General features: G+C 42.2%; 1 protein-coding gene across 2 annotated transcripts in view; it reads left to right on the top strand.

Annotated features, from left to right (window-relative positions):
• Nucleotides 1–22,228, top strand: part of LOC108076447 (fibrinogen-like protein 1) — a 181,548-nt gene that overhangs the window by 128,025 nt on the left and 31,295 nt on the right. For both annotated transcript variants that reach the window (XM_041776515.2, XM_041776518.2), the window contains one exon: nt 19,664–19,850. In XM_041776515.2, the coding sequence (XP_041632449.1) occupies nt 19,664–19,850 (187 nt within the window). The remainder of the gene's footprint in view (nt 1–19,663; nt 19,851–22,228) is intronic.

Below are 22,228 nucleotides of genomic sequence, written 5' to 3'. Positions count from 1 at the left end.
CCCCCGACCCCGGGACAAATTCCAAGAATCCTGAGATCGAGCGCTAAAAAAGATTCGGTATCCGAATGCGTCGAGGGTGCGACCGTGCCCCCGGTGTTGCCCAGTTCCGTTTTGTCCACTGGGGGGTCCCAACTGTTGTCTCAGCCCTCTCAGAGCCCTAATCCCAGTCCCTGCCAGGGTATCAGGCCCGGACTACCGGCCGAAAGTGGTATGGTGGGTCAGTCTGCCGTGCCAAAACCCCTTACGGCAATTCCACCAACCAAACAGTTATTTGTTTCGCGGCTTTCCCCTGATCAGACATCGGAAGACGTCATAGCTTTTATCCAAGGCAAAGTAAAAGTCGATAGAGAAAAAATTAAAGTGGAAAAATTTTAATTTTCTTACCCTAGGAACATTTCGTCTTTCAAGATAAATGTTCCTGACGAAGTCTTTGGCACTCTATGCTCTGCCCAAACCTGGCCACAGTATGTGGTTGTCAAAGAGTTTGAAGGTAAGAAAAAGAAAAAGCGGCCTGTAGGAATTACTCTTCCTAGGCCAGATTTGCCCAATGCTCCGTCTACGTCTTTCAATTCCGTCCCAAAAACTAACCAGTTCCCTTGGTATTTCCTATCAGAATGCAAGAGGCTTACGTAGTAAGCTTCCTAAATTGTATTCTGACAGCGTCGCATTTGCTTCCCAAGTTATTGTGTTCACAGAAACCTGGTTAAAGCCGGAGATGAGATGAGAGACGTGGGGGAGGTGTCCTTATAGCGGTCGACTCCACTCTCACGTCCGAATTAATAACTTTCGTGGAATCCAACAATGTTGAATTCCTTTGCGTGAAGCTATCAGTTAATGGTAGTTCCATTTTTGTTACATGTTCCTACATTCCTCCATTGTCGGAACTTTCTATTTATTGGAACCATCTTTCCGCTATTCAGTTGGTCTCCAAAAGACTTTCGGATAGGGACCATTTAGTAGTTCTTGGTGATTTTAACATCCCAGGGGCTATTTGGTCCCTAGATAATTCCACTAACACACTTCTTACCACAACACATCATGATTTTATTGCTGGCCTGTTTGACATTTCGCTGTCCCAAGTCAATCATGTTCGAAATTCCTTAGAGCGCTTGCTTGATCTTCGTTTTGTCTCCGATCCGAAAAGAGTTAGTTTAGCTAGGGTGGCGCCCCTGACGCAACCCGAAGATCCCTATCATCCCACTTTCGATGTGACTATCGACATGGGGACTGCTTCACGGAATAAATCTGACAGTCCAGCCCAAGAAGTCTTCTGCTTTAGCAAGACGGATTTCGTACGGCTGAATTATTTCATAATTGATTACAACTGGTCCGATCTATACACATGCACTGACATGGCGGAAGCCGTGGGTATTTTTTATCGTGTTATGAATTCATTTTTTATTGACTGTGTTCCGCTATACTGTCCGTCTACATAGAATAAAAAATAGAAAATCAAATCTATATGCTAAATATCAACGTACCGGTTCTCCGATTGTCCTATCTAGTTATTTATCAGCTCGATCCACTTTTACTGTGTATAACGCGCAGTGCTACAATAATTATTTGACTCGTTGCAGGTCCCAGTTTTCTGAGGACCCAAAACAGTTTTATAATTTTGTTAAATCTAAGCGTAAACCCATTACTCGTCCGTCCTCGCTCTCTTTTGGTAATTCAACAGCAGATAATGATCAGGCAATAGCCGATCTTTTTGCTCAGTTTTTTGAAACCACTTACTCCAACTCAATAGACCCAAATCAGGCTTATCCTTACATCATCCCCAAATCGAACCAAATCTTCAGTCCTACCATTAACGAAAGCTCTCTTCTTAGAGATCTTCATCGTGTTAAGCCAGTTATTTTACCAGGTCCCGACGGAATACCAGGCTGTGTGCTTAGGAATTGTGCCGAAGCCCTGTGCAATCCACTTCTCAAATTGTTTACCTTATCCTTATAAACCTCCCACTTTCCCCTTATTTGGAAGGAATCATTCGCTATTCCTCTCCACAAAAAAGGTAACAAATTGGATGCCAACAATTACAGAGGTATCTCTAAGTTGTCGGCCATCCCTAAACTGTTCGAAAATGTTATTACTCCTCATCTGCAGCACCTGTGTAGGTCAATTATTTCTCCATGTCAACATGATTTTATTAGGCGAAGATCAATTACAACGAATCTGTTGAAGCTTACTTCCTTTATTATAAAGGAATACCGAAATAACTTTCAGACAGATGTAATCTATACTGATTTCAGTAAAGCATTTGACTCTCTTAACCATTCTCTTCTTGTTCGGAAACTCGATTTAATGGGATTTCCGACTGATCTTCTTAAGCGGATCTTAGGTTATCTAAATGGCAGGATGCAGAAGGTCCTTTTCGAAAATAAACTATCTAATGTTCTTAGGGTTACATCTGGCGTCCCGCAAGGGAGTCATTTGGGTCCCCTACTGTTTACATTATTTATCAACGATCTGCCCGAAGTTTTGACCAACTCCAGAGTACTTATGTATGCTGATGACGTCAAGCTGCAATATAACGATGCTACTTGCCAATCAGACTTACAGACAGATCTTAACAATTTTTAAACATGGTGCTGCGTGAACTTATTAAACTTAAACGGCTCTAAGTGCAAGCTAATGACATTCTCCCGTGTCACTCCTAAGCCTGCGACTTATACGCTAAACGGCTGCTCTTTGGAAAAAATTAATATAGTTGATGATTTAGGTGTCCGTCTGGATCCTAAACTCGACTTTATCGATCATATTTCGTGTATGGTGAATAAAGCCAGGGGTGTGCTTGGTTTCATTGAACGGTGGTCGAAGGAATTCAATGACCCCTATTACAAAATCTTTATATACTTCACTTATTCGTCCTATCTTAGAATATGGATCCTGCGTTTGGAGCCCTCAGCGTCCACAGTAAACGCATAGAATCGGTTCAAAAGAACTTCTTACTTTTCACTTTACGCGGTTTAAACTGGGATGCAAACCAGAGGTTACCGTTTTATTCTAGTAGACTCTCACTAATTAACTTACCCTCTTTATCTAATCGTAGAACCATGCTAGGTATTAAATTTTTATATAAGTTAATCCGTGGTGACGTGGAAAGTGCTGACATGCTGGGTCAGCTAAATTTTCACGTACCAATAAGAAACACTAGATCCTTTTACCATTAGTTTTCCCCCACTGTGGAACATCCTTTGTACTGCATGAACTCTTTAGAGTCCTCTGTGCAAATTATAACGATTTGTACACAATAATATCTAACGTTGATAGCCTCCCAAAACTAAAAACTTCAATTCTAACCTACTTACGCATGCAAGAAACCAATCCGGCAGTACGCCAGTAGTAGTTTCCCCGCATCCTTTTTTTTAAGTCCTTCGCGTTTACTAATTGCTAACAGAACAAGCACGTGCTTGGTGTCGCAAGTTCCACTTGATATGTACTGTACATTGTGCATCAACGTCTTGCAATATAATAAGGTGGTCTTTAACACCAAGGGAAGAATGAATTTCTTGAATTAAGGGGGGACATCTGAGTAACTTTTTTTCAAAATCGAAAAATTTTTTTTTTGCTTAATAAATTCTTTAGGGTCTTAGAAATAACATACCAAAAGAGTCCGGCAAATGTGTTTAAGTGTCGAAATTTTCCATTCTGCGGCGATGCCTCTCATGTAATCATATACGATTTTAAAACTTTAAACGCGTTTTTCTCAAAACCACTTTTTTTGAGTTGGCCGGAAACCTAACTCGAACAAATCTTAGCCGAACGATCTGAAATTTTGACAGTATATTCCAAATACCTATGGCTATCGACACACGTAGGATTTTTTTTTTGCTTACTTTTTTTTATGTGACGTTTCTTTTTTTCATGAAAATTGAACTTTTTATTTAATCACTTACCAATTTTGCTAAAAATCAAAATATCGAAAAAATCCTACGTGTGTCGATAGCGGTTGAGATACAGAAACTAACAAAATTTTATTTTTTGTTCTAGATCAAAAATTAAGGACGTTAGGTTTCCGGCCATGGACCCCTTTCAAAAAAATAGGGCCTACGAAGAAATGCTGCACAGCCGCCATTTTGTTTTCGATTTATTCCAAAAAAATGTATTTTGTACTTCACATATAACATTATAAAACCTACTTTAAAATTTTTCGATTTTCTTTTTTCATTTGGCCAAAAAAAATTCTTGAAAATCGGTTTTTTTTTGGCCAGTTACTCAGATGTCCCCCCTTAAGGTCGCTTTATTTGGTTAGAAACTTTCTAACCATAAATGTAAGAGTGATGCTTGTGAAATCTTGTCTGATCCCAACTTGTTTTTATGGGATCGAATTATATGCTAATTGTGACTCAATCAGCCAGCCCAAACTTAAAATGGCCTTCAATAGTATCACAAGATTTGTATTTAATTTGCGGCGATTTGATCACATGTCTAGATTATCATACAAAAAAATTGAACTTCACTTGGCAGATTGGATAAAAATGAGAGTGTTAGTTTACTAACAAAAAATAATTTTTTCTAAAGTACCGAGTTGTTTATATGAAACACTTAGATTCTCCACTTCACGAAGGGCAAATATTATTATACAAATAAGGCACAGATCCCTGCTTTCAGAACGACAATATTTTATCTATGCTATAAGAATATGGAACCAGTTACCATGCTATCTACGAAATATTAGCAGTGCTGCGCAGTTTAAGGCAAAACTTATTGCACACTTACAAGAACAAACTGTGACATAAAATAAAACAAAGCGACCCTAGTTCTTAATTTTAGTATAAGAATAATTAAAACTTTGTAGCTTATAAATATGAACTGAAAATGAATTTGTCCTGTGTGACTATTCTGGTATTCTGGGCAGGTCCTGGTTATTGTAGAGTGCTCTGCCTCCTTCGCAAGCTTGCCTCCTCGGGATCATAGGATGCACTTGGGCTTGTTTTGGCACAAATTATGCTTGTGGCCCGTGCCACCACATTTGAAGTGTGGCTTTAGCTATTGCGTCGGAGGCTTGGCATCTTGCCGAAGTGTGTTCGAAGCCCATGCATTTGTAGCATCGCTTTGGCTCTGTTCTCTCTCGGATACGGCATACGACCCATCCGATCCGATCCGATCCGGATGGGTCGTATGCTTTGACTTCTATGTTCTTAGGTCTGGGTTTTGCTTTGACCCGGGCGCATCGCTAGAGTTCATGCTAGCCAGCGTGGGTGTGGTCTGCTGGCTTGCACACGTGGTGGATCCCTTGCTGTGGCTGTCAGTCAGTGCGGCAATGATTTCTTAGCTTGCATCGAATTGATCGAGTTAATATCGGATATATATATGATTTTATATATTCAAAGTGGAATTCGGGGGGGTTTAGTTCAAAGTAGCCATCGATATACAAAGGCGAACCACAAATACCTCGAAGATTTCGATCCAACTAAGGAATCGGAATATTTGATGTATGTGGACGCGAACAATTTATATGGATGGGCAATGTCTGAACCACTCCCCTATGGCTGGAACCTTCAGAAATAGAATTATTTAATATTGATTCTATTCCTGAAAATAGTGAGTATGGATACATTTTAGAGGTAGACTTGCCTTTCTGCCCCGCAAATAGACTCCCTTCGAAAAATTCCAAGACTGCAAAGTTAATAGCGGATCTTTGTGATAGGTAGGTTAGGTTAGTCCGGACGGCCCTCAAGGGGTCACACATAGGCCAATATGGCCCATAGATATCCGTGGAAATTCCTGGATGGACCTAGAGACTATTTATGCGGGTTTCGAGATCCTTGAATATCAAGGTGTTTTTCGCCAAGGCAAGGAGTTCGCCTGGCTTCCTCCTGGAGGCACCTTCTAGCGATGCCAGAACTGGAGAGCCTACACAGAAAAAAAAATCCGGGATAAAGTCGCCAAAATCAATCCCAAGTGGGCATGATTTCGAGCTAAGGTCGGATTTTCTTAATATAAGAACGAACATACTTAATTTTTTCAATCTCGAAAATTCTTGATTCAATCCCGCTAACCTTAAAAATTTCAATCCCAATTTTTCTTAATTTAATCTCAAACATTCTTAAATTTTAATTTAAAAATTTAAATTTAAATTTTAATTTAAAAATTTAAAGTTAAATTTTTAAATTAAAATTAAAATTTAATTTTTTTTTTAATTTAAAAATTTAAATTTAAATTTTTTTTTTTAAATTTTTTAATTTTAAAAATTTAAATTTAAATTTTTAAATTAAAATTAAAATTTAAATTTTTAAATTAAAATTTAAATTTAAATTTTTAAATTAAAAAAAAAAATTTTTTTTTCTCGATTTAGTCCCCGAAATTCTTAATTATTTTAATCCCAAAAATCCTTGATTTAATCCCTCTAAAGTTCTTAGTGAGAAGTGAAAGAAGTTTTTATTTAAATCTGTAATTATAAAGCTACAAATGGTTATTAAATTAATTATATTAATGTATAAATCTTATATTAAAAGCCACTTAAACTTACTTTTCCTAGTTCTCCCGGTCGGGATTCGAACCCATGTCTCAGAAATCACAGACCGTCCGCTTACCAACTGGGCCACTGAGTCAAATCAAAAGTTAATGTCGGGAACGCGAATACATACAGTTTCAGGGAAAGAGCAAAAATGTTATCTCTCTCTCTGAGCTAAAAATAGATTTGCTGCTCTCACCAAATTTTTAAGAATATTTAGGCTTAATTCAAGAATGTTTGGGCTTATTATGCCTCTATAATCCCAAAATGAGATCAATTCAAGAATTCTTACGCTCATTTTGTCAGTTTAATCCCGAAACGCGATTGATTCAAGAATTTTTAGGCTTAATTTGTCATTTAATCCCGAAACGGGATTAACTCGACTGTCTAACCCCGAATCGTACTTAAAAATTTTAATCCACCACATCGAAAAAATCAAGAAAAATATTCTTGATTTTTTCGTTCTACCATTTTTTCTGTGTAGGTATCTCATTCTTGCCCTCGTTAGGGCCGGACATTTGCAAATGAGATGCTCCAAGGTTTCGATTGCCTCGGATTCATCACATTTCCGGCATTTGACGTTGTCGGTAATACCCAGCTTGACTGCATGTGCAGCAGGCAGTGACCTGTAAGAATACCCACTAACATTCTGCAGTCCTTCCGCGGAAGATGCAGCACGTAGTGGGTGAGTTTCTCGTTGTGCTCTTTGCACATGATTTTTGATATTCTGCAGGTTGCGGAATTACTCCTCCACCTGATTTTTGCGCTTCCGTCAGCCCGTCTCTTTAGCTCGCTTTGAATCGTTCCTAGAGAGAGAGGAACGTTTTCAGCTTTTTCACTCGCCAGTCCGACGCCTTCCTTTGAAAATCCGTCCGCGGTCTTGTTACTGTCTATACCTTGGTGGCTATAAACCCAGTAGATCCTCACTGACTTAGTCGGGCTCAGGCTATCTAGTGACTCCCTGCTTGGCAGTACATTTTTAGAAATTACCGCCGATGATTATCATGGATCTTATAGCCGCTTGACTGTCTAAGAACAAATTGACCGCCTCATGTGGAAAGTTTATGGTCTGCGCAAGTGTTCAAACATGAACACGGTTTTAGATAAGAAGCATCTGTTAGCGATAAAGTCCCAGCAGCAGAGTACGGCCTAGCACCATATCTATCTATTAATACAACCGCCACTTGAGCCTATGTAACAAGTATCCCGAAATATGACCTCCTGCGAGCGGTCTGGGTTTGTTTAAGATATGTTCTTTCGGGGTGACTGTTTGCACCCTTATCGTATATTTCTCACGATCGGGAACTGTCCGATGCGTGGGTCTAGAACTAAGATCTACAATGTACATTCTCATGTTAGCTATATAAGCTAGGGTTTGAATGGAATAAAATCAGTTTGTAACAATAACTCCGTATGAAGACGTCCTCTAATTCGGGCGGTCTTTCATTTTGGTCCTTCGACCGCTCTGCAACTTTCCCCCCTGTGGTAAGAGGTTCAGAGTTTTAAACCAGCACCTTAAAATATTAAGGCTGCAAAAATAATTATCTCTTGTTTCCCCCCACCCGTGGTAAGGAACAGAGTATAAAATAAAAACAAAAAGACACAAAAGAGTCTTTTATGTTTTAAATTGAAGCACCATTTAGGTTGCTGTAATACCATGGAAGAAATGGTAAGGCGTGCTGGAGCCAATAATATCAGTAGAAAATGTGCTTAAAGAAAAAGTAAAAAGTGCATAAAATTATGTTATGGTATTTGAAATGGCCAACATATACCATATATATATGCAAAAGGATAAAAAAAGAGTCCTTCTTGTTTAAAAAAAAAAAAAAAGTGGTCGAGGAATCGACAAAATTAAAAAATAAATATAACAAATATTTATTGTGGGCGTTTTTTCGAGGCCCAAAACATCGAAAAGTCGCGGTAGTGAAAAAAAAAACCTATCGTGATAAAATTTAAAAAAAAAAAAACACAATAATAAAAAAGTTTTTGTGGTCGTGAAATCGATAATTCAAAAGGTCAAAAAAGAGTCCCTTTTGTTTTTAAACAAAAAAAATTTTTTCCAACTCCATTGGTTGGTTTTTTAAAATTAAAGGACAATAAGAGTCCTTATTAATATTTTTTTCCAACTCCATTGGTTGGTTTTTTTGTAAATGCCAGATATGGCAACCAGAAAATAAGAATAAAATAATTTTCTGGGGTCGAGAAATCGACTAAGATATTGTGTGGACGTTACCCAGCCCTTGACGGAGAAAAGGAGAAGGAGGGACGACCTCACGGCAGCAACTACAAATAAGTCTGCAACAACAACGACGGCCGCAGCGACGATACAGATACAGGCGGCAGCAGGAAATCATCCTGCAACAACAACGGCGGCAGCGACGACAGCAGCAGCAAAAACAACAACATCAAAATTAAAGACGACGGCGGCGCGGCAGAAGCGGAAAAAGCAGCAGCTAAGTCGACTTAATTAAAATTCTTTTTTTAATATAATAATTTTTTGGTTAAAAAAAAAAAAAGGATCAGGAGTTGCTTAATGCAATATTCCCCCGGCAGGACCTCACTTCGGAGGTATTTTTAAAGCTGGAGTTAAAGTCATAAAGTCAGTTTCAATACCAATTGTTTAATATAAAGGAAATTCAAAAATAATAGAAAAAAGAAATACAAGCGGATAAACAAATTTTGATGAATTAAAAATTAAAAGTTAAAAAGAAATAAAATTGTACATGTATTAAGCCATGATACGGAGGGCTTTGTAAAATATTAGTTGCAAAATTAATTATATCGAATGAAATAAAATACATACAGTCCACTTAATTTTAATTGCAACTAATTTAAATGTACCCCGAATCTTGCTGGCCCTTGGCAGAATGTTCAAACATGAACACGGTTTTAGATAAGATGCATCTGTTAGCGATAAAGTCCCAGCAGCAGAGCACGGCCTAGCACCATATCTATCTATTAATACAACCGCCACTTGAGCCTATGTAACAAGTATCCCGAAATATGACCTCCTGCGAGCGGTCTGGGTTTGTTTAAGATATGTTCTTTCGGGGTGACTGTTTGCACCCTTATCGTATATTTCTCACGATCGGGAACTGTCCGATGCGTGGGTCTAGAACTAAGATCTACAATGTACATTCTCATGTTAGCTATATAAGCTAGGGTTTGAATGGAATAAAATCAGTTTCTTACAAAAACTCAGCATATGAAGACTTCTAATTTATTTGGGGTTTTCAGCAAGCTCTGCTTCTTTCCCGATGGCGAATACTTCCGCCTGGAATATACTGCAGTGGCTAGGTAGCTTATACCACAGCCTCATTTCAGGGTGTGAACAGTATAAGCCCGCCTTCCATCCCTCTTGGAGCCGTCGGGGTATATTTTGAGGTATTGAGCCTAACTGTTGTATTTACCTCCGGTCACGTTCTGGGTATCATGTCTCCACAAATTGAACTGTGTCCGAATCATTGTAGCTACTAATTTCCTGAGGCAACCAGGCTGTTCCTGGTTAGGGTTAGGGGATAGATACCGATTATGGTTTCGAGTGCTTTGGTGGGGCCCCTGATATCAAGAACCCGCTGGGTTCTTTTCATAAACTTATTATACGTTTTCATCTCTATGGCTTGCCACGACACAAAGGCCGGGCGCATACTGGCGGCGGAAAGCGAAGGTGAGAGCGGAGCTGATGAGAGAGCTGATAATTTCAGTGCAAATTTCTAAGTTCAGCTCCACTTTCATTGTGCGCGCAAGTATTGTGTTTGTTTCAGAGTACAAGTATTGTGTTTGTTTCAGCCGTCAGCTTCGCTTTCCGCCGGCAGTGTGCTCGCAGCCAAAGTCTCCATTTAGCAGAGTCGGACGCACCACCGATGTGGAGACCCAGTGCATTAGAGCGGGTGAGAGGCCCCATGTGCTGCTGAGCATCTTCTTGGATGGATATAGCGCTATGGTGGCCCTTATTACCCTCTCTAGTACTTAGGTCTTTCATGCCAGCTTGCTGTCAAGTACAATGCCGAGGTATTTGACCTGTGTTTTTAGGGGGATACATTGTTGCACCTTGTATCTCTTCGTGAAGATAACTCTCGTGAGGTCCGTCTTATCCGCATTGATACTGAGTCCTACCTTTTTCGCCTACTCACATATCTCCCTGAGCGTTGTTTCCATGATCGAGCTGAAAGTCGATGGACAGACTCCCTTGGTAATTATGCTCATGTCATCCGCATAAGCTGTTATCTTTGGTGTTTTCCTCTCGAATCTCGTGACTAGGTGGTCTACCACCAGATTCCATAGGAGGCGCGATAGGATCCCTTGACGCGTGCCTCTGTGCGCTCCTCTCATCATGGAAGCTGTGCTCTAATCTGATCTGAGAAGATTTTTTATCCACAAGTTGATAGCGGGGCGCGTGTTACTTGCTTCTAGGAGGTCCATTATTGCGTCTGTGTGTTGAATGCCTTGGATATGACCGAAAACACTCCGAGAGCATACTCTTTATTGTGTGGCTACTAATGGTGGCTTCCAACGTATGTAGTGCCCTCTCTTCTGATTTCCCGTTTGTGTAGGCATGCTGGTTGGTCGACAGTAGTCTCCCTATATCGTTCCTGATGTATAGGTCCAGCAGTTTTTCCAGCGTTGTAAGTAGAAATGAGGTGAGGCTTATCGGTCTGTAATCCCTAGGGCTCACGTGGCTGCACTTTCCTGCTTTGGGCAAGAAGACAATTCGAGATCCATTCGAATCCATTTGATACGGATATAGCCCGTGATTAGACAAACTGTATATATCGCGTAGAGCCATGGGGTGATCACTTCTTTGGTTGCCTTCCATCTAGTCACGATGCTTTTATCACCGCAAAAGTCTATAGCCCAATGAATTCCAGTAGAGGACTTTGTATTCCTTATTGATGATATGATGATATCATCTTTCGCCTGCTTGGCGATTATGAACAATTCTTTAAGTTTGATTCGTCGGAGTGAAGGTCCTTGTTCCACTAGGGTAGCCGACAAGTACGTGGATTCTGTTCCTACTAAACGATGGTGAATAGAGCAAATTGAAATTTGCGGACTTTAATCCGGGGCTGGCGTTGCTTGAGGCGATCTATGGCTCCTGGACCAAAGCTATGTCGGCAGAGCCTTGCTCTATTGCAATGAAAATTTCCGCCGACGCGACCTTACTCTTATGAAATTTGAGCTGCAGCACCCTGAGTGTCATGGGTTGACAGGCTGACTACTACAGTCAGGTCACCGTCCTCTTCTTCGTCGGACTCATCCAGGGTCATTCCCTGGGCGGCATCCACTATGGTTTCCAGAGCAAGCTCCTTCTCCAACACGCCTGCCTTTAGGGTGTGACCGTCCTTAACTCTTGGCGCTTTTTGAGGTGCAGGTATAAGTTACCCATGCCCTACGCCATCTTAGAGGATGTCCTCTGCCTCCTTGTTTATCTGGAGGTGTGCACTTTGGCCCCCCTCCTTGGGTGATGGGGTCACAACGTGCAAAACCTTCCAATCCGCTGTTGGTACGTCCGGATTTTGACGCTGCAGCAGCCTCAGCGTTCCCCTTGGATTGCGATGATGGAGAGTACCTTCGCCTTTGGAATGGATGGGATTAGTTCCGGTGCACCACCTCCAGCTTGGCCCCATCCCATGCACCTTTAACTGGCAACTGGATTGCTGGATTATATTTTGAGAATTGAAATTGAATTAAGAATATTTGGGATTCTTTAGTTATTTCAATACCGAATCTGGAATAATTATAGAAATTTTTATAAAAAATTGTTTACTAGGGCTTCTCATCTGCACCCCTAGCAGATGGCGCTATAGTCTATTGGTATGCATATGTAAAATATAGTTGTTGGGTCAAAACCAAAGTAGTAGCTGCCAACTCGTACGATCGAATGAGTGGCAACGAGAATATGAAATAGTGTGAAAAAGAAACAGCACATTTTTTTGCATTGTCCTCTTTGGCCATCGTTTGCACCGCTGCTCGGCGAGCAAAACTTTCCACTACATCTTGTCGTCTCGCTCGCTCACACATACCTTGTCAAGCAAGGCATTGCCAACCCGAAATTAAATATAGTAAACAACCATTTCCAAAATGTCTTTGCTGAAGCAACTTAAATCTCAGGAAGAACCTTACGCGTCTGAGCAAATCAGTGGAACCTGACTTCAACTTATCTCCGTTGGAACTTGCTTGCCGTTTGTCGATTTTGGAATCGTATTTTAAACTCGCTTTATCCACGCAGGAGGCCATAGGCCGCGCGCACTCTGGCAGCGGAAAGCGGAGCTGACGGCTCAGCTTATAAGCGAGCTTATCCGCTCTCTGAAACAAACGTACTGGTTGTATGAGAGCGCGCATACTGAGAGCGGAGCTGAGCTTATCAGCTTTCAGCTCCGGTCCGGTCTGTTTGATCAACAAACATGTTTGATTTTTTCAGCAGCTGACGCGAGTTGATTTTTTAGACTATTCTTTAAAAAATTGCCCTGATGAGCGCTTAAGTCATGGAAATTTCAATTTTTTACCAGTTATTAAGAAAAGTATGAAGAATTTTTAATATTATTATTATTATATTATTATTATTATTAATATTTCTTAAAATAAAAATGTCATGAACTTTCCGAGATACAGGGTGCCGAAGTACACTAAAAAAACGTACTTTGTCAACCATATTCTGGCGAACTGGGTGGGATGATTTCGAAAATTTAAATGAAATGGTTATCTAAATAAATAGGCTATCGCATTAACTAAGATATTTTGTAAATATTAAAGAATTAAAAAAAGGTTTTTTTATGACATATTGCTTGAAAAACAAATAATTTCTCTTAACAATTCAGCGTCCGCTTCAGCTTTCGGTGTGCGCGGCAGCAAAAAGCTCAGCTCTCTGATAAGCTCAGCCGTCAGCTCCGCTTTCCGCCGCCAGTCTGCGCGCGGCCATAGAGCGGATGAATCCAGCTGAGCTGCGTTGCAGCACTCGTTTCGATTTAGAGGAGTGGTTCATGCACGCTAAGTTTTGCGTTTAAGAACAGCTTGGACCAGAAGCAAACAGCACAGGCGTAAACGAATCTACGGTTAATTTTGGGCATACAACTGCAGTCAAGTTTCCTCGCTTAGCGTTGCCAACATTTGACGGCAAGTACTGCGAGTACCAAAACATTATCTCGTCGTTTAATCAAGTCGTAGATCCCGCTCGCAGAGGAACCAGGCAAGTCTCTCCATCAATTGTACAACACAAACTTGTAACATCTGTTCAAATACAGACCACAAGGCCTTTAGATGCCCAGAACTAATTAATCTCGTCCTAGAAAATCGCCTCAATGCTGTAAAATGTCACAAGCTATTCATTAATTTTCTCGGCAAGGGTCATCTTGCCGCCAACTGCCCGTCGACATAGAGATGCCGCTCCTGTGCGTTCGCGCATCACACTCTGCTTCATCGGCCCTCACCCGGGTCGTCCGAAACTCTCTTGCCACAACCTCAAGCGGAAAGTCCTCTGGAACTTCCCTCACTGCTCTGAAGGAGCAGATTGGGAGTGTGCTGGGCGGAGGATTGCCTGGGCAAAACAGGGCGCCCCTTATGACGAACACCGACAGGATAGTCGAGCACCTGTTTCCGAAGGCGGATAACCTCAGAGCCCCGCTGGACATTGCTATGCACTCTCTGGAAGGATTCGAGCCAGTCCTGGAGACGAAAATCCTGGCAGCGGCGACGAGAATCAGACAGGCGAAAGCCCCGACCTCGTTCCCAATAGAGCCCTGAGACTTGCTCTTTCGCTTCGCCCGGACATATTCGCGGAGCTCTACGGGAAGTGCCTTAGAGAAGGAACATTTCCTAGGAGATCGAAGGTTCAGAGGCTGGTCCTGCTTCCGAAACCAGGAATGCCGCCAGAAGACCTTTCCGCCTACAGACCAATCTGCCTGATTGCTGGGGCTGGCATGTTGCTGGAGCAACTGATCCGAACCAGGCTTGAGAAGGCCATTGCCGCGGCCGGCGACCTATCCGACTCCCAGTTCGTATTTAGGAAGGCCACGTCGACGGTTGATGCCATCTCCACAGTGGTGGGCATCGCAAAAACCGCCATTGCGGGACAACGGTGAGAAGGAGGCGCGAAGGAATACTGCCTAATAGTGCGCCTCCCGCTCCCAGGCCGGACCGAGATGGTGGGATTCGCGGACGACATAGCCGTAGTCGTAGTCGAACTCTCAGGAGCCGAAGAGTTGTGCGACAGGAGCATCAGCCGCATACACTCGTGGCTGTCTAGTGTTCGTTTACAACTAGCGCCGCAAAAAACGGAAGCCGTATTGGTGAGTAGCCGGAAGAAGCTGGAGGTCGCAACCATCCGAGTGTGCGGGGCCTCGATCAAATCCTCCAGAGCCATAAAATACCTTGGCGTAATGATCGATACGAGGCTATCCTTTCGCGAGCACCTAGGGTATGCGAGCCCAAAGGCCACTACAGTGGTGAGAGCAGTCAGCAGATTGATGCTGAACCATAGGGGCCCGAAGCAGGAGAGTAGGCTGCTATTGTCCAGTGTAGCAAGAGCCAGCATGCTTTATGTAGCATCAGTATGGGGGCATGCGCTTGCGACCCCAGCTTATAGTCGCGGACTGCTTGACTCATCGCCTCGCGGCACAAGGCATCTGTAGCGCCTTTAGGACTCCACCGCTGGACCTGCTAGCAGCAGAGAGGGCCAGTATCCACGGCCAGACTAACGGCAGATCGCTGACACCTCGTGAGAAACAGATGTTACGCTTAGCGGCGAAAGATGCCACTTTGGCAGCGTGGCGAACGCGGTGGGAGTCAGCGTTCAAGGTTGGATTGCTGGCTGAAGAGGAAGCACGGTCAGGTAAACTTCCACCTGACCCAGATTCTCAGCGGCAACGGCTGTTTCCCGAGCTATTTGCGGAGATTCGGCCACGAGGAAGACGACTCCTGCACGCACTGCCGAGGATAGCTGGAGGTGACGGCAGAACACACTGTTTTTAACTTTGCGAGATTTGCCGGTGAGCGAGGAATACTGGAGGCCAGGCTGAGCAACACCATCTCAGCGGAAAACAGTCCGTGTCGGACTTCGCAGCGAAGGCAATGACGGTGCTCCAAACAGAGGAGCGACGCAGGTACCTCGAGGCATCAAAGGTCGGGATCAGCGCCCGCGCGAAGCATTGCTTCGCGGCCGTACCGCGCGAGCAACCGCCCCGATAACTGTGGGACCTTTTTTTCCTTCAATAAACAATTAAAAAAAAATAAAAAATACAACCACCAATATCAAGTCGAGGCACAACGAATTCGAGCTACTTCTTAATTTTTTGACATCACACATCGCCTATCATCCAGATTCGGAAATTGACATTTCCTCGTCGAATCTCCCGCAGCACTCATTGCTAGCCGACGAAAACTTCGACAAGTCTCGTCGCATCGAATTGCTTTTAGGCACGGAAACCTTCTTCGACATCTTGGCAGTCGGCCAAGTTAAATTATAAAAAGGATCTGCCCGTACTCCAGAAAACTCAGATGGTCGATTGGAAGTACGACTCCCATTTAAGGATGCACCTACCGTTCTCGGAGCCTCTTTCGACATCGCGAGGAGGAGATTTTTATCGCTCGAACGCAGCCTAGGCAAACGGTCCGAGGTATGGGCCAAAAATGACCAGTTTATGCAGGAGTTTCAAGACCTGGGACACATGAGTCTCGTGAGTCACCCGCAGTTAAACACTCCGCATTATTATATTCCGCACCACTGCGTGCTCAAGTCAAATAGCACAACTTCCCAGAAATCGCTGAACGATCTTTTAATGGTCAGACTGACCATTCAGCCAGATCTTTATACATTGCTTCTTCGTTTTTGTATACATTGCTATGCAATCCCTGCTGATGTAGTCAAGATGTTCCGCCAACGTGTCAGCTCAGGATCGCAGATTTCAATACATCCTTTGGAGATCTTCGACATCGCAACCCTTAAGCGCCTTCGAATTGAATACGCAGCATGTCATATCTAGCCGACCACATCATGGACATATTGAAAATTAGGGCTGAAGCCATCAAATCGTCGTTCTATGTTGATGACTTCCTGGGTGGAGCGGATACGGTAGAGGAGCTACATCAATCAAGTTACAACCATTCTACAGGATGGCCAATCTAACTTGCAAAATGGCATTCAAATCACTGTAAAACATTTCCAGCTGGACGACGAGATCTTAACCAGCACGATTGGCCTAAAATGGGACCAAGTACGGGACACCTCCATGTTTTCGTTTTCGCCAAGAGCAGAGTCAGACCACGTTACCAAACGCACGATCTTGTCCGTTGCATCGTACTGTTCGATCCGATGGGATAACTTTCTACCATCATCATCGAGGCAAAAATCATCCTGCAGGAGCTGTGGCTACTAAAGCTACCCAGGATACGTCAGTACCTCAAGGACTCCATACAGCTTGGATGTCCCTTCTTTCGTCGCTTACGTCGTTGGAGTCTATAGCAATACCACGATATTGCCTCCAGCCGGCTATACACACTATTCAGATCCATGGCTTCTGTGACGCCTCTATCAGAGCGTACGAATGCTGCATCTACGCTCGCACACTTGGATCAGATGGGCTAACCAAGGTACAGCTTATCACATCCAAGTCTAGAGATGCTCCCACCAAGAAGCTATCTCTACCTAAATTAGAACTGTGCGGAGCACATCTGCTAGCACAACTTCATCAGAAAATCATTCGAATTTTCGCAGATAGAGATCCAACCTCGTACTTATGGTGCGACTCTCAAATCGTTCTACATTGGAATCGCCAGCACTCAGCCTCATTATCTACCTTTGTCGGCAATCGAATTGCTGAAATTCAAGAAATGACGTCAGATTGTCACTGGAGACATGTTCCAACGCACTGCAACCGGCAGACATCCTGTCCAGAGGCTGCACTATCGCCGAGTTGGAACAATCGATATGGTTCGAGGGACCTGAGTTTCTACGCCAAGAGGAGCCAATATTGGCCTAGGGACAATAAAGACATAATTGACATTCATCTGGAAACTGTGCAACTGGAGAAAAGAAAATCAGCCTTTGCCGTACAGACTACCAGTAATCAACTGCTTGAAGGAGTCTACAAATACAGTTCGTATCAGCGCTGCCTATTAGTGGTCGCCTGGATGTTCAGGTTTATTCAGCGCTGTTGTAACCTCACGCCGTCCCAGTCTCCATCGCCAACCCCAACGGAATTGCAGCGGGCGCTACATTGCATCGTCTAGAATATCCAAACCAATCACTTCGCTCAAGAGATATCATCGGTCCTGAAGGGCCAGCCGATTCGCACTAACCTTAAAAACCTTAGTCTCTTTCTTCAAGTCAGCAGACTACCCAGAGGCTCAAAGGCATCCTGTCCTGCTCGCAGCTAAGGATCCCTTTGTCTCACAGTTCGTTCGCCGTCTGCACCTCCAAAACTATCACGCGGGACCAAGGACTCTTGTCGCCCTTAATTCGACGACAGTTTTGGATAGTGAACGCAAGAGACTTAGTGCGACAAGTCGTTCGCTCATGCATACATTGTCGCCGCTACCGACCAACTCCTCTCGAAAAGCAGCTTATGGGGCAACTGCCCAAGGAGCGCATCACACCGTCTCGGCCATTCTCAAGATGCGGAATAGACTTTTGCGGACCAATCAACGTCTATTTGCGCATCCGGGGTAAGCCGCCCACCAACGCATACCTAGCCGTCTTCGTTTGCTTTGCCACAAAAGCCATACATGTCGAAGTGGTCTCAGATCTCACGACGGATAGCTTCATTGCATCACTCAAGCGCTTCATTGCCAAACGCGGGCTGCCTTCGGACATTTTTTGTGGCAACGCTACTAGCATGAGCTAACAACAAACTAGAAGCTTTGAAGCAGTTTCTCTTCAAGAAAGAAACGGCTGAATCGATCCATAATTTTTGTCGCAATGAATTCATTAACTTTCATTTTATTCCGCCCAGGGCTCCACATTTCGGGGGCATATGGGAGGCTGCCGCAAAAAGCGTCAAGGGACTACTCAATCGCACTCTTCGAGACACCAGATTAACCTTCGAGGAGCTAGCCACAGCAGCTGCAGACGTCGAGGCGATCTTGAACTCTCGCCCATTAACGCCGCTATCAACCGACCCAAACGACCTGGCCGCTCTCACGCCTGGTCACTTCTTATTGGGTGACGCACTCCGAGCTCTTCCAGAAGCTCCACCAATCGACGAAAATCTGGAAAAGTTGGATCGATGGAAGAAGGTCAGCGCAATAAAGCACCACATCTGGTATCGCTGGAGCCACGAATACATAAACATTCTCCAAGTTCGCACAACCTGGACGAAGACTGCACCAAATCTAACTGTCAACGACATGGTTATCGTTCATGAGGATAATCTTCCCCCACAAAGGAGGCTTCTTGGGCGCGTAGTTAGCACCATCGCCGGATCGGACAACATCGTGCGTGTAGCCAACGTACGCTACGGAAGCATCCGCCGTCCTATTCGGAAACTCGCCTTATCACCTGTCTCTTGAAAGTTAATCGCATACTTTCAAGGGGTCGGTATGTAGTAGATTTGATTATATTCAAAGTCCGCACCTTATGGCTGTTAGCTAACATAACATCTGTTATAAGGACGCTGCCAACTCGTTCGATCGAATAAAAAAAATTGTGTGAAAAAAGGACTTGAAGTTGTAACGCCTTTAGAAAAGTTGAAGTTGAGGAGAACTGATACGAATTATCATTAAAGTTATACAATTAAACTAGCACCATCCGACTTATTATTTACCATATACTCAAGAATAAAGCTCTTGTTTCAACAATAGTAGAACGTGCTAAGGGTCGAGAAAGTGGCAACCAACGAGCTATGTCTTATTGTAAATATAAATATTAAGATAGTTTATTGTTTTATAATTTAAGTTGAAATAATTCTGTTTAATATACATAATACAAAATCCATAGAACTGTGGTGTTTACCTTTCAGTCAAGGGGTTCGACGACAATTACTAGAGGGCGAGAGGTGGTTCAACGCATACTTACGTTAGGGTTACCCCCATGTGGTAGGTGGCTCGGTGTTAGTATATTAAAGGGTTAAAAAGGATGTACCTATGTAACCGGAACTTGTTGGGTATCTAGTTCAGGCATGCCCAATCTTCACCTTCAGTACTGTAGGGCCATTGCATATTGTACTTACCATCAAATGATCTAACCGTTGCTAACATTAATTTTCTTTATTGCAGGTATGCTCAATATTCCCATTTTAAAATACATTCAGAGGCGGATTATTATAAACTTGAAATAGACGGATATGAAGGAAACGCAGGGGATTCCCTAAATGATCCCTGGTATGGATCTAATAATAGTCCCTTTTCAACTTACAATAAAGACAATGATCGAAGCTCGCTTAATTGTGCAAGCATGTTAAAGGTAAGTGGAAAAAAACAAAGTAGTTTTCGTATATAACAATTATTTTTAAATTAAGTTGAGTTTAATTATTTGATTGGCACAGAGAGGTTGGGGCTAAAACTTTAAATACAATACGCTAATGGCATGGCATTGTGCCCGCCCGGGCATGAATACGAATCTGGATGGGATTGGGGCCGTTGACTGGATGGGGTTGGGATAGGGATTGTATTCCCCTTCGCCTTAAGTTCGTTCGCTCGGTTTTCCAACGCTTTTGTTTCACTCGCACAGCATGACAAAAGTCAGCCAGCTCTCGTGAATGTAAATTCGAATGTGGGTCCGAGAAGGTAGCTGCAAAAAACACAGAACACACTGAATTATAAATAGTTTAATTTAAAATAACGTGTCGCTTTTTTTGTCGCTCTTGCCGCCTTTGTGTGCTCCTTGCTGCTGCTGTCACAGAAACAATACAACACAAAAAGGAAAACAGATAAAATAACAGGCAGCGAGAAGGCAGTTTACAGTTAAATGAGTCTTCTCTATCTAGCCAAACATTCAAAAAACTCACACTGAAAACTAAACACAAGAAAACGAAGGGTAAATAATCGACAGAGGAAATTAAATAAAGGTTAACGAGGGGTAAAGCTAGTAAAAAAGAAAGAAACACTTTCTTGTCTCCTTAGAAATGCAAGTGTCTTTTTATTTGAAAATGTTGTCGATACCGGCGCTGTTTACAAAAGTGAAGGAATGAATATTCCTGAGTGATTTTTTTTTTAGGCTTTGCTTTTTTTTTATTATTTTTTATTATTTTATTTATTATTCTATTATTTATTTGTATTATTATTTATTGAATCTTCTCCAATAAGAATAAGTGTATCAAATCTTACAATACTACCTAATTACCAGTCATGAAGACTGGTACAGAGTAAATGGTCCTGACTAAATATGGCTGGGGGGGCTGTATATATAATTATAATTGTAGCACTAGTCACAAATATACTTACTTAGTCACAAAGATATATACTTAATTTTAGCACATATGAACTTATCTATTACGTATTACTACATGTCTTCTAGTTAAATTTTTTTTTTTTTTTTATTTATTTAAACTGAGTTGCTACTCTAATTGTCGTATATCTGTGTGGCACATTGTTCCACAGACGGATAGCGTTAGTAAAGAATTGCCTATTCGAGCACATGCAATATATCTTGGGCATATATAATTATTCGTTCTACTTGAGGTAGCAGATATGAGTTTGTCAAACAAGTAAGTTGGTTCTTGGAATATCACAATTTTGTGGAAATATAATAGAGTCCTATAGCGAATCCACGAGGTCAAGTTAAGGTCAAGAATTTTGTTAGTCAATAACGGACAATTGAGTTCAAGGCTACTGCCAGCTTGTGCATATCGCACGTGTCACAGTGTCCAAATACTTCCACTCCATAGAACATTGTTGGTAGTAGAATAACCTTGGCTATTGGATCAGAAGAAATGACTTGGAATATGACAGCTGCCTCAGCATACCGTATGTTGGCCGTGTAGCTTTGGATATATGTTTGCTTCAGCTAAGGGTGTTACTGAATGTGAATCCTAAGTTTCCTGCACTCTGTTCAAATTGAATCAGCGTTCCATTGATAGCTAGATTTGGAATGTTCATTGTATCAATCGGCTTTTTGGCAATTACTATGCACTCTGATTTACTAGGATTTATACACAAGCCATTACTTCTTGCCCACTTATAAATTACATTAAGCATATTATTACTTGCAGTATATTAAAAATTAAAGTGGTTTTTTAATTTGGCACTTAAAATATGGTGATTGTCAGAGTCAAATAGCACTGGGATTATTTTAGATATTTCCCAAGATGATGGGGTATGTGGAGGTAGTAATAGCAGAATTGTAAATATGTGTAATATGTGAGAGGAGTATTTTGATAAATTTAGGATTGACATTGTCTAGGCCTTCCGCATTTGACTTAATCTTGAGGGTGCTCTCCAAGACATCACACTGATCAACACACACAAAGCTAAAACTATTATCACAGTGAATTATATTATTAAGGTACTGGTTAGATGTAGCTTCAGGAACATCGACTTGCGAAAACGATCGACACAACTCTTCAACATCGACATTGCGATCAACGATCCCCTCCCTATTCCTACTTTACTTAATTCTCGCCGAGTTTGTTTACCAGTAAGCTGAGTGTTGAATTTGAACTTAAAGTGTTCGCATTTAGCAGCCCAAATATTTTTGGTAACAAGCGGTCTTGTATCGCTTCCACTTCCACATCCCTCTGATTAATAAGGTTTTTTATTTCGTTGTTAAACTTAGGATTTTGCCTCGGTTTAGACACCATTGTCTTGACTGGTACGTATTTATTAAAAACTAGTAAGCCAGGC

The sequence above is a fragment of the Drosophila kikkawai genome, chromosome 2L, assembly GCF_030179895.1.
Source record: "Drosophila kikkawai strain 14028-0561.14 chromosome 2L, DkikHiC1v2, whole genome shotgun sequence".
Classification (NCBI taxonomy): Eukaryota; Metazoa; Arthropoda; class Insecta; order Diptera; family Drosophilidae; genus Drosophila; species Drosophila kikkawai.
The sequence above is the reverse complement of the archived record's forward strand: the minus strand, read 5'-3'. Positions and strand labels throughout refer to the sequence as shown.